General features: G+C 35.0%; 1 protein-coding gene across 5 annotated transcripts in view; it reads right to left on the bottom strand.

Moving 5' to 3' along the window:
• ANKS1B (ankyrin repeat and sterile alpha motif domain containing 1B) overlaps positions 1–14,896 on the bottom strand; it is a 441,985-nt gene that overhangs the window by 325,938 nt on the left and 101,151 nt on the right. For all 5 annotated transcript variants that reach the window (XM_080595951.1, XM_080595956.1, XM_080595957.1 and 2 more), the window contains exon 9: positions 4,209–4,349. In XM_080595951.1, coding sequence (XP_080452077.1) covers positions 4,209–4,349 — 141 coding nt within the window. The remainder of the gene's footprint in view (positions 1–4,208; positions 4,350–14,896) is intronic.

Raw genomic sequence — 14,896 nt, 5'->3', positions numbered from 1 at the left:
ATCAAGTTCCATCTTTTTTCTGTTTTAGAGATTCACATCCACAGCCCTTATCTATTATTACAGGCTTTTCTGATATAGGGATATTTTCAAGCCTTCTACTATGCTGAAAAAAGTTTTATATGAGTTGAAAATCAACCAGATGAGAAAGTAGCATCCAAAAATGACCATAACTCTGTAGTCTTCTGCTTATCTATGTAAACTCCATATAAACTTTCATACGCATTGAAAAGGAGCAGATTAGGATGAGAAACACTGAAATTCAGACTGGGAAAAATGAGTTGAAGGTTGTATTTCACAGGAGTCAGTCTCCTACTCCAACCATGGGAGCATGACAGGTTAAAAATATGACCTGTGGCACTTTAGCTCAGAAACTAAAAGGTCTGACTGCTACCAAGGAGGTAGCTGTGTTTCTACAGTTATACTGTAGCTATCACTATAATTAATTAACAAGCTGCAGACAATGTGGTGGTACAGTCTTACAATATATGACTAGCAGCCTCAGCAGGTTTGTAGTCAAGGTCAGTTACTGTGCTGAAGCATCTGCTCCTACTTCACTACTATCATTACCTGTTCTGTGATCATTCCTTCAAGAGCATAAAGAAAGCTGTAGAATCAACCCAGATATCTGCTGAACTCTGTCCCAACAGCCTGTGTTTCTTCGGAGATCCTCATAACTACCCACACATATATTAGACTGATTGTCCTATTTCTACCTCTGAACTTTCCTATTATATATTTAGCTCAATTACCACTCTCTTCATGAAATCTTCCTCATTTAGATGGTCAATAACAATGTCAAAACATTGCTTCCAGCTTTTATATGATTATCAGGCACTGCTCAAAACTATTTTTATGTTAAAAATCTTGGTAGTTACTGCAGAAAGACTTTACAAGAACTGGAGATCCATGGGAGAGGTGTTAATACTATCATACCACTTATAAAAGTTTAGTTTCAGTTTAACAGCTGTGTCACTGCAAAGTAAACTGCTTCCAACAAAGCCTGGAATGCTAGAATTTTAGAGTGGAGGTTTACATGCTTTAACATTGTCAAAGTTGTTTTTATTCTATTTGCTTATCTTTAAGATTATTTGAAATTTCTGAATCTGTAGAAAATAGTTACTCAATTATGTAGGTTGAACAAGGGATTTTCTTTTGTACTGACTGACAGTTAGAGAATATATAATCTGGAATTTCCTAAGAAAGGTTCTTTCAGATATAAAATACCCATTTGTGGAAGCCAATATTTTCACAAAAATGCACGTAACAATTTTACCAAGGATGGAATTTCTGTTCAAAGAGAAAGATTAATTTCAGGAAAAAAAAAAAAAAGAAGAAAAAAAAACAGCAGCCACACACAGTAACATAAATCATAAACTACAAGTGGAATTCACAGCCTGCTAAAATAAGAAGAGGCATTTAAATTTCAGTCTCCCAGAATCCAGCTGGGTATCCTTGCTGTCTGGCTTTTGATTATTTTGGGGGTGGATGAAGCTGTTTGTCAACTCCATTCTGATGTAGAATTGAGGAATTTCTAAAATACTGAAATTTTTACAAGATGTAAAGCTTTTCCATCATTCTCTTCCAGAACTTTACCAATTGTGAGACTGCAAAAGAGAGGTGCTTATGCCACCTCTGAGAATACCTGTATTACTATTATGTTAGGTTTTAAAACAATTTACACAGAACTTTCTCTAATAGCCCTTTTTAAAAATGACACTTCTCAGCACTGTATGGACAGAAATTACATACTGTATATCATATCTCCAGCCAAGCCTTTTTTCATAACTACCATAAAGAAATCAAGGAGATATTTGATCTCAAATGTCAAGGAGATAACTGTTCTTCTATTTGGCATAATGAATACTGTTAACTCATAAGGCCATAGATGGATACTGTCATAATCTCACCTAAAATTCACATTCATTTTATCATTTTACAAATCAAGGATCAATTTTATGTTTGGTTTCCTTCAATGTGAAAATACAGTATAATTACATAACTGTAAAATCTATTTTTAACTGGAAGAGAACTGGAAAAATGAACTTGTAGAGTAATTCACAGGGCCTTTTGACTATTTAGTGCTCCTAAGTAAAGTATGGATTTGAAGACATACAGCCAATTATGTTCTTTATTTCTTCATGATAAAATCTGAATTTTTTTTGACATGGTAGTGTCCTGACCTGAGTATCAAAAATACATTTTTGTACTTTTACCTAAAACATACTGTTGTAGATTTTATCCATCATATTATTTTCAGGCTAATTCAACATATTCATTATAAAGTCATTATAAACACTGAAATAAAAAAGTTTGTGTTCTTGATCCCTTTGAACATGATACTCTCTGCTGCATTCTGAATTGAATGCAGAAGATCCCACTGAATAGTCTAGAAAACTGCACATAGTGTTGGTAACACCTTTTCAGCTGAATTCACTGGCTTGTAATTTTGAGGCTTCTCACTAGTTATCTTCTTTCCTTTCTTGCATAAGAAATAAAATCAAATAATAATAAAAAATAATATTTCCATCTTCAATTCTTATCGAGAGAAATGAGCTAGAAACAAAGTATGTCATTTCATGAAAGAACAGAGGTTAAATATACTCTTTTTTGTATCCATAATTAAAAATGTTGTTAGTTCTCAGAGCAAGAAAGTTATTGTGAACTTGAATTTAAAAGTTAAATAAGAAGAATCAAAATAATTCAGCAGTGACTACCTTATAATATACATCCTTCTTGAAATTAATCTCTCTTTATGAAAAGGAAAGAGCCAACCAAGCTAACTTTATTTTATTATTCAAATGCTTTCCTCAATTCTATAATACTCTTTAAATATATCAAATATATATATTAAAAAGAAACTAGGAAAACAAAATGTTCTTTAAAATCAGGAAATCACTCCAAAATGGCACACATGTTCATCATAGAAAGTTTAACAATAATTATAACATAGCTAATACATACTTAGAGAAGAAAAGTTTCATTTAAGAAATATTTTTTGAAACAAATTCTTCAAAATAAGGAATTAGCAATTACTGGGCTCCTATTGTTAATCAGGGTGACTCCAATAGCTCTATACCTTGCCAAATGTCTAAAATGACAGATAGTTTGAAGTAGAAAACAGCTACTGAAAACAGAAAGGAGTACAAAAACTGCTTATAAAAAGATAGGGCAGTGCTCATTGTTATTCAAGTACATTAGTTGTCATATCCTGTTTCCATTGACTGCAGTGGAAGCTTTAGCATTGACTTCAAACAGGTGCAAGTCTCATGAGACTAAGGGGAATAAAACGTACAGTCATGGTATGAAAGCAACAGTGTATAAAGTGTGGTGAGACAGGATATGTAATTCCAATCTGGTACACAAGAATCTGACAAAGTTCTTTAAATGTAGTGCCAAGTAAGGATGCAACTGAAAAAACAGACTTTTCTAAACAGAAGTTTGGCAGGCCTCCATTCAATGCTACAAGAAAAGCTCAGGAAAGATGTAACAGAAATTAGAACACTAAACTATAGCAGAGGGAAAGAACAAGGGAGACCCAGAAGCAGCCATAAGCATCATCCTGTTCTGTAGCAGTACAATACCGTTTGTTTAGGACACAGCTGTTGGCATGCATTGGTGGATACTGCAAACTGGTCTACTCTGAGCTGTTGAGACTTAGACCCAAGTATGTTGCCCATTTTTATTTATTCTCCTCTGTAATATCATGAGCATTCAAAAATGTTAGGGGACTTTTTTTATTTAAACTTACATAATCTTCAAAGAGAAGACAGGCTATATTCTTACATCAGTAGAGCTATGCATGATGACCTTAATTAATTCTATAAAGAAAGTAGCTGAGATATCATTATATTAATTAGAAGCTGGTCAAAATTAGAGTGTTTATCCCAAAGGAAACTGTGGACTGCAAAAATGTCTTTCCCAATTGAATCATAAGAGAAAGCTATACAACATAAAAACTGTCTAAAATGAGAGTAATAAACATCAAACTGTGTCGATATTAAACTCAGCTGTATAAGTGTTACTGCAGGAAAACTGAAACTCAACATTTCATTTTAAAACTGGATTTTAAGGTTAAAATGAAGACTGAAGGCAACAATTTTGAAGTGAATAAAGCAAGTCTATAAATGACTGTAAGAGATAAGGCACAGAAGAGATTAAGCAGTTATTCTGTAGTTATTAAGCTTTAGGATGAATAGGTAAACATATACCTGTGCAAGCATGGGAAATCCAAGGTTTCTGCATCCATTACAAGGTGTCAGTGCTTCCCATATACCCGAAGGACCACAAGTGTTTTCACCTGTATCGTCTTCTTCCTCCTCCCTTGTTGATAAACATGTTGAAGCAGGCCTCTGTGCATAAAGAAACAGTACTTTCAAATTAAACATAGTGATACATTGCAAAGAACCATTTTACTTAATGAAATGAGCTTAAAAGATTCCCATTTATAAATGTCAAAAGATAACCTCCTATTTTAATACATAGCAATTACTCAATCATTATTCTGTTGTATGAAAATCACACTTTCTCAAGAAGGTGCGTGTTGAGCTACCTGTAATTATACTTTAAATATGAGTGAATATAATAATATACATTAAAAATGTGTATTTATTTTCCTCATTATCAGGTATTTGGCAATTTCTACTTCATTTTAAATTAAAATTAAGTTGAGGACAGCCTGGAGAGAATAAAAACTAACATTTAAAAAAAAAATACTATCTTCTAGAAGGAAATAATAGCTGAGAGGATCTAGTTTCAACAGTCATCTGTTGTGTTCAGAAGACAAAAACATTTGCCTGGATAAGTCCAAGGTTTTTTCAGGAAAAAAAAAAAAAAAAGAAAAAAAAAAGTTAAATTCAGTCAAAGTAATGAGGTTTCTTTTTTTTTTTTTTCTCTGACATTTACCAATAGCAGACACATTAGCTTATTATGTTGGCAAAAATATATATATTTTAAAATGTATTTTTTCATTGACTAGAAGGTCTGAAGGGTACTGGAAAATGCTATTAATTTGTGAGTGTTAAGGTTTCTATATTGGCCTCAGTTAGAAAGGAATAATGCTAGCTTTGCTTAAACTGGTATTCTATCTTTCTAATGACAGCTGGAAGCAGAAAAAGTGGACACTTCCCATTTATTTATGTTCTTTTGCTACACAGGATAGTTCACTCCTACTAAATGAATCGCAATAGCAACTTCTGTTGATTTCAGGAGAAAAAGGAGGAGAGTTAAACCAGTTACAAATGATTTTTTAAATCTCATGTTAAAAAAATCATGACAGTAAAAAATTTCATGTTTTACTCACAACTGAATTTTATGCCACAGATAATTATCTTGTCTATATTTAAACTGGAATTTGCAATAGCTGTTCCAGTCTGTTTGACATTTGTTTGTGCAGCCTACCTGATATTCAGATGCCAAGTTCTATCTCTAAGAATGCGTGCTTATCTTAAACAAGCTTTCAGAAGTGGCTGGATTTTTGTCTGACCAACATAATGCTGTTTGAGACAATGGCTGACCGCATCTATTAATGTGGTGGTAACATAGGCTCTAAAGCACTGTTATGAGGCCCACAAGTAAAAAAAAAAATAATAAATAAAAATAAAAAAATAAAGGAAGAACACCACTTAACTGCAGATTATTTTAGCCAATAGAATATAGAAATATGTGGAGTGGGGAGTATGCTGCAAGAAACGGCATGTAGAGGTGAAGGAAATGTAGGGGGGAAAGGAAGAGCAGAAACAAAAGCAGTTCTGAAGATGAATACAAGCTGATGGATATGAGTAAGCGAGGCAAAGGCACTGCAAAAGCAAATACTATAAAACTGTATAACATCTGAGGGCCATTTAACCCTTGACTCCTGTGCTAACATATTATACGCATATGTGGTCGGTATACCATTACCTTAAGCAGAATAAATATTTCTAAATTCTATGCCAGCTCACTCACCATGGATGAGAAACCCGACACATCCATCTCCACTAGTCTGATTTCCCTCACTTAGGAAATGGTTGTTCCCTTGTTGCAGACTCCTTGAATCTAGCCATATCTTCTAAAGTTAGGTGGATTTATTTACTTCTTATTTTAAAAGTCAATTTCTAAACCATTCTTAGCATGATATTTTATGAGGATATTTTGACAGTCAAGTGGTACCACAGAATGTGTTGCCGTAGCAACCAGTATTCTTACAGGGACTATTAAAAGGATTGGGTTAACTCTGCACAGTGTCGGTCATGAAGGACTATTACTGCTCTGCATTTGCATAGACAAAGGAAGCAGACTATGAGTCTTTCCCATCTATTTATGATGCCATCTTCCATGGTGTTTGCCCTATGTTTGTATTTTAAATCTCAGAATTGCTGGATCACAGAATAAAGTGCTTCTTGCCCCCTGGAGCAAAAAGCAAAGAACTGCAGCAGTGCTAGGTACAGGAAAGCCTGTAACATACATCTTAAAAGCCAATATAAGTGGATAAAGACAAAGGACACAGAAAAAAATTATACTCAATTCACTTTCCAAAGGCAAAAAATAGACACAAAATCAGAGATATTTCTTAACACAATCAAAGGAGGATGAATAATGAAATTCAATACATTTGAATCATTCAAGGGAGAACATATGAGTTTTTAGCTATTACAGAAACAGAGTAGAAAATCATTATAGCAAAAATATTATTGAGCAACAAAAAGTAAACAAGCAGAATGAGTGAGAGTTGTATTATTTATACTGATGCTCTGTATATAGAGAAAGAACGGAGATCACAGAAATTGAAATTAATGCCGTCAATATGGATGAGAAGTGGAAAATATTATGTAGTCAGATCTCCTGGGCATCAAAAGTAATAATAAAAAAGCAGCAGATGTCAAAATTCTTTAGAGACGTTTGGAATACATTGACTAATACTCTGATGCCATGAGACAATCCAGTTTATGACATGACACTGGCTAATTTAAAGAGAACTGAAGAGTAGGGATGGCTCTTTGTATACTGAATGACTGTTTTCTGTCTTCTTCTTCCCCATATTTCTGCTACAGGTAAAGCACTAAAAAGGAAGTATTAGGACAAATGTATATGAAGGCCCAAGAAACAGTTACCACTATCAGCTTTCTCACACATCCCTGATGCTAGAAGCCCCATTCTTCCCAAACAACAGGCAAAAAGGGCGTGGTAGGAGTTGCTGCAAGGAAGGACAGCTGCATTTGCAAAGAAGGGAAGGAGTTAATGGCTGCATGACAGAAAGGGGAGTCAGAAGTCCCCCAAATGCGACAGACTGGGTTTGCATACACTAGGGAGACGGAGACACCTGGGGGAGGCATATGAGATAGAGAAAGATCTATAATCTATCCATGGACCTCAGACTGTCACACAAGCCCATAAAACCCCCAATCCAGACCACCCAGTTTTCTACTATCCTCTCCCAGCCTTCATTCCTTTCTCAGAACTCCCTCGTTTTTCTGTTATGTTGTAAATTTAATTTTGCCTCCTCAGAGATCCTTTGGACATGAAAATCTAATTTTGTGTGCGCTGCTGGGAAGCCTTGAAATAGCCCTGTGGGGAGAGGTTTAGTGAAACTGAGGTTATTTATGCCCACTTCTCCGAAGAAAAAAAAATATGAAATAAATAGAGAGAAAGAGATTTCTGTCACCTGAAGAAAAACAGACACAATTACAAACCTTTTATAATACCTGTTCTGACTTGGAAAAGAAACAGAAAAAGTAGTTAGAAAATGCCACTTAGATCATAGTTGCTCAATTAACTGAATTTGACATTATGAAATGGTGATGTCAACATAACCTGTAATGCTAAGCTTTCAAAAAGCCAACTCTGTGCAAACTACAAGAGGCATGAATATAAATATCACATATCCACAAACAAAACAGATAGAAAATCTTAAAAGATATTAGATATCATATGTAAAAAGGAGTAATTGATAGGGAACCACAAGGCTGATACAAAATAAAACATTTAATAAAAGACAGTTATATTGTTATTAGAACATTGAAATAAGTATTAAAATTACTTAAAGCAGTAGCAGACTACTGCTAATAAAATAAACAGAATAATAAAATAAATTAATTTTCTGTGTATGTAAAAGAGAAAGTATAAGAATATAGCAGTAAGTGAGTAGTAAGATCTACAATTAGAGGCAAGTTTTCCTCAGACTTCACTGGGTCTGACGCATCACTTCTAATTCTCGTATCTGATGAGTATTTAGATAATGTCTTTGAAAATTTAGGCATAGAAGTCTTCCTCTTTATGTCTCCATCTACATAAATGGCAGAATTTTCCCTGTAGGAAACCTTGCACTGAAGGATATTTTATTCTGTAAAACAGCTATTTGTTCTTCCAGTAGGTTTGTGTACATCAGCTTGGCTATCACAATAACCTGACATCTCCCTCCTGATCTGAGAACAAGCTAATATTTAGCAACAGACAGGATAGTGAGTACAGATGGAAAAAATAATAATAATAAAAAATACATATTTAATTAAATCAGAGAAAGTCTTTTCCATCCTTAAAAGTCAACACAAAAAGAAAAAGAGAGCACCTCCAGTCTTAACTATTACTTAAAACTACCATGTTCACAGCTTAAAAAGCGTTATGCCATGTATAAAACATACATAAAGTTTTGGCATTCCTTTTTACAGATGACAATTGCTTGAGTACTATATGACCTTATTATCTAGACAAGTCTTTTTTATGAATACAGTTAAATCAAATGAAACCTCTCATCTTCCTTTTCTTCCCCGTTTTTTTGATTTTTTAATGAAAACTGGACTGCTTTCTACCTTAAAATTTGTACTAGTCAGTGGTAGGCAAATGTGATTAAATCCCCTGGTTTCAGGATAGAGAAGAGACTTTCCTGTAGTCTCTAAAACCAAACATCAAAAGCTTTCTTTACCTGTTGTATCTCTGTTTCAGCATAACTATCATCTGGCTGCTGTGGTACTGCAAATACCCTTTCTGCCAGTACCAACCAGAACAGAACAGCATCAGCAAAACAGTTAGTGATAAAATAACAGGACATACCATTTGGTATTGCACCATAGACACTAACGTTAACATTTTGTTTATTTTGCAGCATATTGCATAGTAAGAAAGATATGCTCTTTGAAATGGAGCAGCAAGGACAAAATCAATTCTTCTTCTGGAAGGCAATCTCTTTCTGCTTATAGAAGGCAGAAAGCAACCAGACATTTGGTAATCTAAATGCTACCACTTAGTCTGGAACAATTAATTCAATGGCAGTTTTCTTTGGAAGAAGTGACTTGACAGCATAGGACCATGCAAATATTTCCTATGATCCTAACCACTGTGAGACAGAGGCATGCTTCTGCCTCTCCTTCATCTGGCCCAAAGGTTATGTAATAATGTTGTGAAATGAAGATGAAAACACTGCAGTTCTTTTTCTGATAGTCTAAATTTATGTTATACTGAGTGAGGAACTCATAAAGAGGGAATCTGTTTGTAACTGTCCATTATAAATTGGGTTGAGCAGGCTGCTCTGTTGCTACTGCTCCCGTGGCCAGAAGGCTCCCCATGCTCACTTGCTGATGCCCAGGCCATGACCAGGGAATAGCTTGCTGGCTGTGGAAGGGAAAAAAGCAGCATTTGGGAATGAAATATAACACTGTCAATAACTATTTTTCCACAGCAGGATCCCTGCATTAACCAAATGTACCCTTCTGGGATTCAGTAAGGATCCCAGCAGAGAGAAGCTTCATTTACAAGACACGCTATGTCTTGCAGACAGAACAATGGTGAAATGTTTTGGTAGCCTGGGCACACCTTTCCCACATTCCCCAAGGCACCCTGCTTGGTGTTTTTCTATTTGTTATCCTCATTATCTTGTCTTCCATCTTGCACTGCAAATCTGCAGCCATTCTTTCACAAATACGTTCCTATTTTATATTTCTTTCATCATAGCCTTGCTATGAGTGTGGTTAGAATTTGATTTCACTTCCTGTATTCAGCAATGGGATGCCAGGAGAAGGATGGTCTTGTACTTAAGGCAGCTGAACGATGGAGAACTGTACTGTATCTGCCTCTGCCACCATCCCTGTGAGATGCTGAGCATGTCCCAAGTTTCTCAAACTTCAAAGACAGTTGCTAAGTTTGTGGTCTTCATTTCTTGGCTATATCAAAATCACAGAGGCAAGTTTGCAGAGATGCTGAGCTACATCAGGAATCAGCATGAGATATTCTGTGACCCTTTCCAGTGTTATATGAGACCAAGTGCTCTGAAAGAACAAGCTTTAGCAGTCCTTGAAGAGAGAATCTTGATCACTGCACCACTGCACACCAGCCAAGCAGCACGACTGCCTTTTTTGCTTGCAGTTCTGTAAAATTAAACTTTGTCTGAAGAAGTCAACTGGTTTGAACTCAAGCACAATCATGTCTGAACCTGGAAAGAAATTACTGTAACTGGAAGTCACCAGAAGGTCAGTTGATTCACAGTCATTTACTACATATAACAATAGTAAAATATTTAAAAACTTTGGACAAACATGATTAATTTACATATTTGCTGAAAAGTACATAAACGTTACTGTTATGCAGTTACTGCTGCTCAGTAAGAAAGTGCTATTGATACCCATCATGATGAGCATCCAAGAAATTAATCATTCAAGGGAAGTGTTCCTTCCCCTCTATTCTGCATTGTTTATATACTAACAAAAAGGTCAATCTTGGCTAATTGATTTTTCACTACAGGTGAAAGCTTCTGAAGTGAATGTTGTAATATCGTATAGATGAAGTAGTATTCATATGAAGATTACCACATTCAGTTCAAAGTACATTAAGATTTTCAAATGGCAGAAAATTCAAGAATTCGGTAAACTGCAAAAATGAGAATGGATCACCAAATGCTTTTAGAAATTATATTTTAGCTATAATAAGCAGGTATTATTTAAGAATAAAGTAGTGTATAAAGCCTATAGAATCTTTTTTTTTTTTTTTGGTGTCTTTGGAAGCATAACTGCATTTGTTTTTCAGTGGGAAATTAACTGCAAAAGGCATAAGCTACTTGAAGCTGCAATATGCATGTTCCTGATTCATAAATGAATTTAAAACATCTTTCTTTTAAACTAGTTAGAACTGCTTAAAAGCTAAATCTTTCATTTGAGCTACTTGCTTAATCTATGGATTAAACTGATCTATGTATTGTTTAATCTATGGATTAAACTAGTTGTCTTTAACATATGAACATACAGGCACTTTCACATCTTATGTACTCCACCCTAATCCTCCATCTCCTCCATCCTGTCCTGTGGGACAGGACTGAATTGCCTTCCAAATTTCTTCCTCCTAACATTAGGTAAAACAAATTGAAACTGTCTTTTAAGCATTTGCCTGCACGGTTAATACCAAGTATCAATACCAAGTATTTGGTATTGATTGCTATTGATACTTGGTATTGATACTTGGCATTAACTGAGAATAACTGATTTGATATTACCTAATATCAAAGCACTTCAAGAGCTTTGCTTGGCCATGGAAAAAGAATTTATCGCTTTGAAGGATAAAGCCCCAAGGGGGAATTCAGTCCAGCAAGCCATATAGTCTGCAATGACACTCTATGCAACAGAAATGCATTTCTAGGGATGCCTTCCCATCCCACAGGCATAGGAGGTTTGACCTTAGTTGGTATGTAGAAAGGGCATACACAAATGTAGGCTATGCAAAAATGCATGAATTTGGCAACTTTTCTTGAGTCTTAAGCATTAAGCACATGAATAGTTCCAATTAAGTTAATGGGATTTCTCATGTTAATGATAGGCTTATGTGTCTCCCTGTATCAAGGACTGTGTTTATATGCACATGACTCACTCCAAAATGTGACTCACTGTGAAAAATTCATGTATCAGTTGAGAAAAACTGACAATGAAAGGTACAGGAGCCTGCAGAAAAGCAAAATTGACCATTAATATTTTCAGAAATATTAAATAGAAATAAAAGCTTATGCATATTTACTTTTCATAAAGAATAAAAATGTAATTCAAAGCAAAGACCAGCATTTTTTGCTTTAAATGTCACAGAAAGTAAAGAAAATACTGCTTGGAGAATAACTACAGAGGCATCTCTGTATTCAACATCCCTATACTATCTGAATATTATCATATAACATTTGAAAAACTCAGTGCAATGTAATTGCAAAGCAAATCAGCTGTAAACCATGTATTTTTCTTTTTTTAAAGTTGTGAAAGAGAGGGTGGGTAAGTGGGTGGCAGAATGATGAAACTTATAGAAAATACATTATTTGTCATGAAATAGAGCAGAAGGAACAGAAATTAAAGTAGGGGAAAAATCAGGTGGTAACTGAGTAGGCAGAAGTCACCACTTTATTACTCCTCCAGTGCAGTTTTTTATTTAGCATACATATTCTCAGTAAAAGTGTGTTACTGAAAATGCAGTTATTATTCCATTAAGATGCTGTTGGTTTAATGAAGGACATAAGAGAAAACCATACCTGAGCAGACAAAGCCATTCTAAAGAGGAATTATATACAGCACTGAGTTAGTCATCTATCTGAAGATGAATGCTGGTTAAGAGCAGCTAATCAAAAAGACCTTAAAGAACATTTGTACTAGATTATCTTTAGATCCATTAGTAACAAATTGCCAGCAGTTTCTCATATTGTACCTAAATGCTAAATACAATATAAAAACAATACAGAAGAATAACTAACAATCAGCCGGATGATGCCACTTGACAGTCAAGTCAGTGGGCTACAGAAGTTGAAGGACTAACTGGAAAAGATCAGTCAAACAGTAATACACCTTTTGATCTCAGTAAAATGTACAAGGCCTCAGACTCTCCTACAGGTGAAAAAAAGGATTACAGATATATACACACACACCATAAGAGATGCTGAATAGCACATCAACTATCTCTTGTCAGCGACGATGTTGACCAGCACTGTCAACAATTCTCTGTGCAGCCTGACTTACACAGAGTCCAGCTAAATCCTGTCTCCCACTCCTACTCTTTCGTAATTCAAAAGATATGTGGAAGCAGAATTCAAAATCGTCTTCACTAGGAAGGCAAAGGTTTTCCTATGGATGGCAAGAAAAACTACCAGCATGAAGCTCACATACTGCAAGCTGCTGCTTCTTCCTGTCTTATATAATTAAAATAGTCATTTCATTGCAGTTATCTCACTAATGAGGACTACCAGAAGATTTAGGACATTCATTGCTCTTCCCAAACTCTCTCTTCTATACTCTTCTATACTGTTCTTTTTAGCTGTGGTATATTCAACATAGTATGGACAGACCTACCCCAACAAAAGTACACCCTTACTTTGTTTTCCAGACATACTCCTCGATAACTTAAGAGCTAATACTTAAATTCTTTCTTCAGACAGTGATCATACAATGTCTTAAAAGTACCATAAAAAAAAAAAAGGTAATCAAACCAGTGTGACATGCCTTCACCTACAACTCCTACGCAATACTACTTCTTATGAAGTATCTATGACTAAATCAGTAATATGGTAAAATTATTGAGATTCCTTAAAGGAAACACCATTCTGGACAGAGAAAAGGGCAGGGTAGTAAATATTCCAAAACCTGTAAGGAATCAACTACTAATAATTAAAAGAAAGTTCAGCATGGGAATGAAACATTATTACATTTTAATATGATTTGTGTCTAAGATTGGCTGGCAGTGCTGAGGGTGCTTCTTTGCGGGCTTTAATAGTTCATATTCCAAAGATATTGGGCAAAGTACCAATATCAACAGAAATAATAACAGTAGTATTAATAGAAACTGATCAATTTCAAATAACTACTGAAGCAAATAAAAATGAAGAGCCTCTTCCGAGATTTTCCCTCATGGCACTAAACTGAGGCTTATAATAAGTTTAGGAAGGACAGATGACAAGAGAAAAGAAAATAGGTTATCAAAAATGGCATAAATCATTCAACTCTTACATCCTTCTGGAAAAGCAGAGAAAGCAATGTAAAAACAGATGTGTGTATGGCCAAGTAACCCTAGTTTCTGCTTCTAATCCCAGTGCAAAAAGTTACACCACTGAACTCAGACTACGATTTTGGTATATAGGAAAGTTAGAGAAAGACTAAGGAGCGCATTTATAGTACATTGTTGATCTGCACTAATTCCATGGGCAAACATTTCTAATGCACTGTAAAAATCATGCAGTTGCCCCTCTACTCTGAATTACTCCTGATCACATACTTTATGGAGGTGTAAGAATCTGGTCCAATGTACTTTTCTGTCATTCTTTTTCTATTTGCTGAGCTTATTCACAGGGACTGAAAAAATCTATCAACAGAATGTAATGAAACTCTATGTCATGAGTGGTCAGCTACTTCAAGATTTAAGGACAAACATACTTAATCTATTTTTATGTGTCAAGGAGAAAATGAATGTGTTTTTTGCAAGCAGGATGGGAAAAAAAAATTAAAGAAAGAAATTAAGCAAGTAATACAAAACTGTCCATTTGCCCAAATGTTCTAATTTCATCTACTAAATATTTTTTAAAGAAAACATTCTTTTTGTATTATCTTATCGTGGGATTTTGCCCTCTGAAGTATGGCAAAATAGTGACCATTCATGTTACTCGTATCCTGTTCTCTCTTATTAAGAAGAAGGGAACAAGGGAAACTGGGACTGCTACTGCTAAGAAAGTACCTGCTTATTCAACTTCAAAAGAATCATAGAATATGATACAGTGAAACAATACATTGGTATTTATCTCCATCCCTTAATGGATCCTGTAGGGACCCACGTAGCTTTAACGGATTTGTACACTCCATCTTCTGTTTAGACCATAAGGACAAAACTTCTATGCTGTTCCCCTCACAACAGAAAACATATGAGAGACATACCCATATGGTTTTCACTCTTCTCATGCATTTCCTATCAGATGGTAATCATC

This window comes from Anser brachyrhynchus (assembly GCF_964034855.1).
Source record: "Anser brachyrhynchus genome assembly, chromosome: 1".
NCBI classification, from domain to species: domain Eukaryota; kingdom Metazoa; phylum Chordata; class Aves; order Anseriformes; family Anatidae; genus Anser; species Anser brachyrhynchus.
Note: the sequence above shows the minus strand (reverse complement) of the source record. Positions and strands in the feature narration are given on the sequence as shown.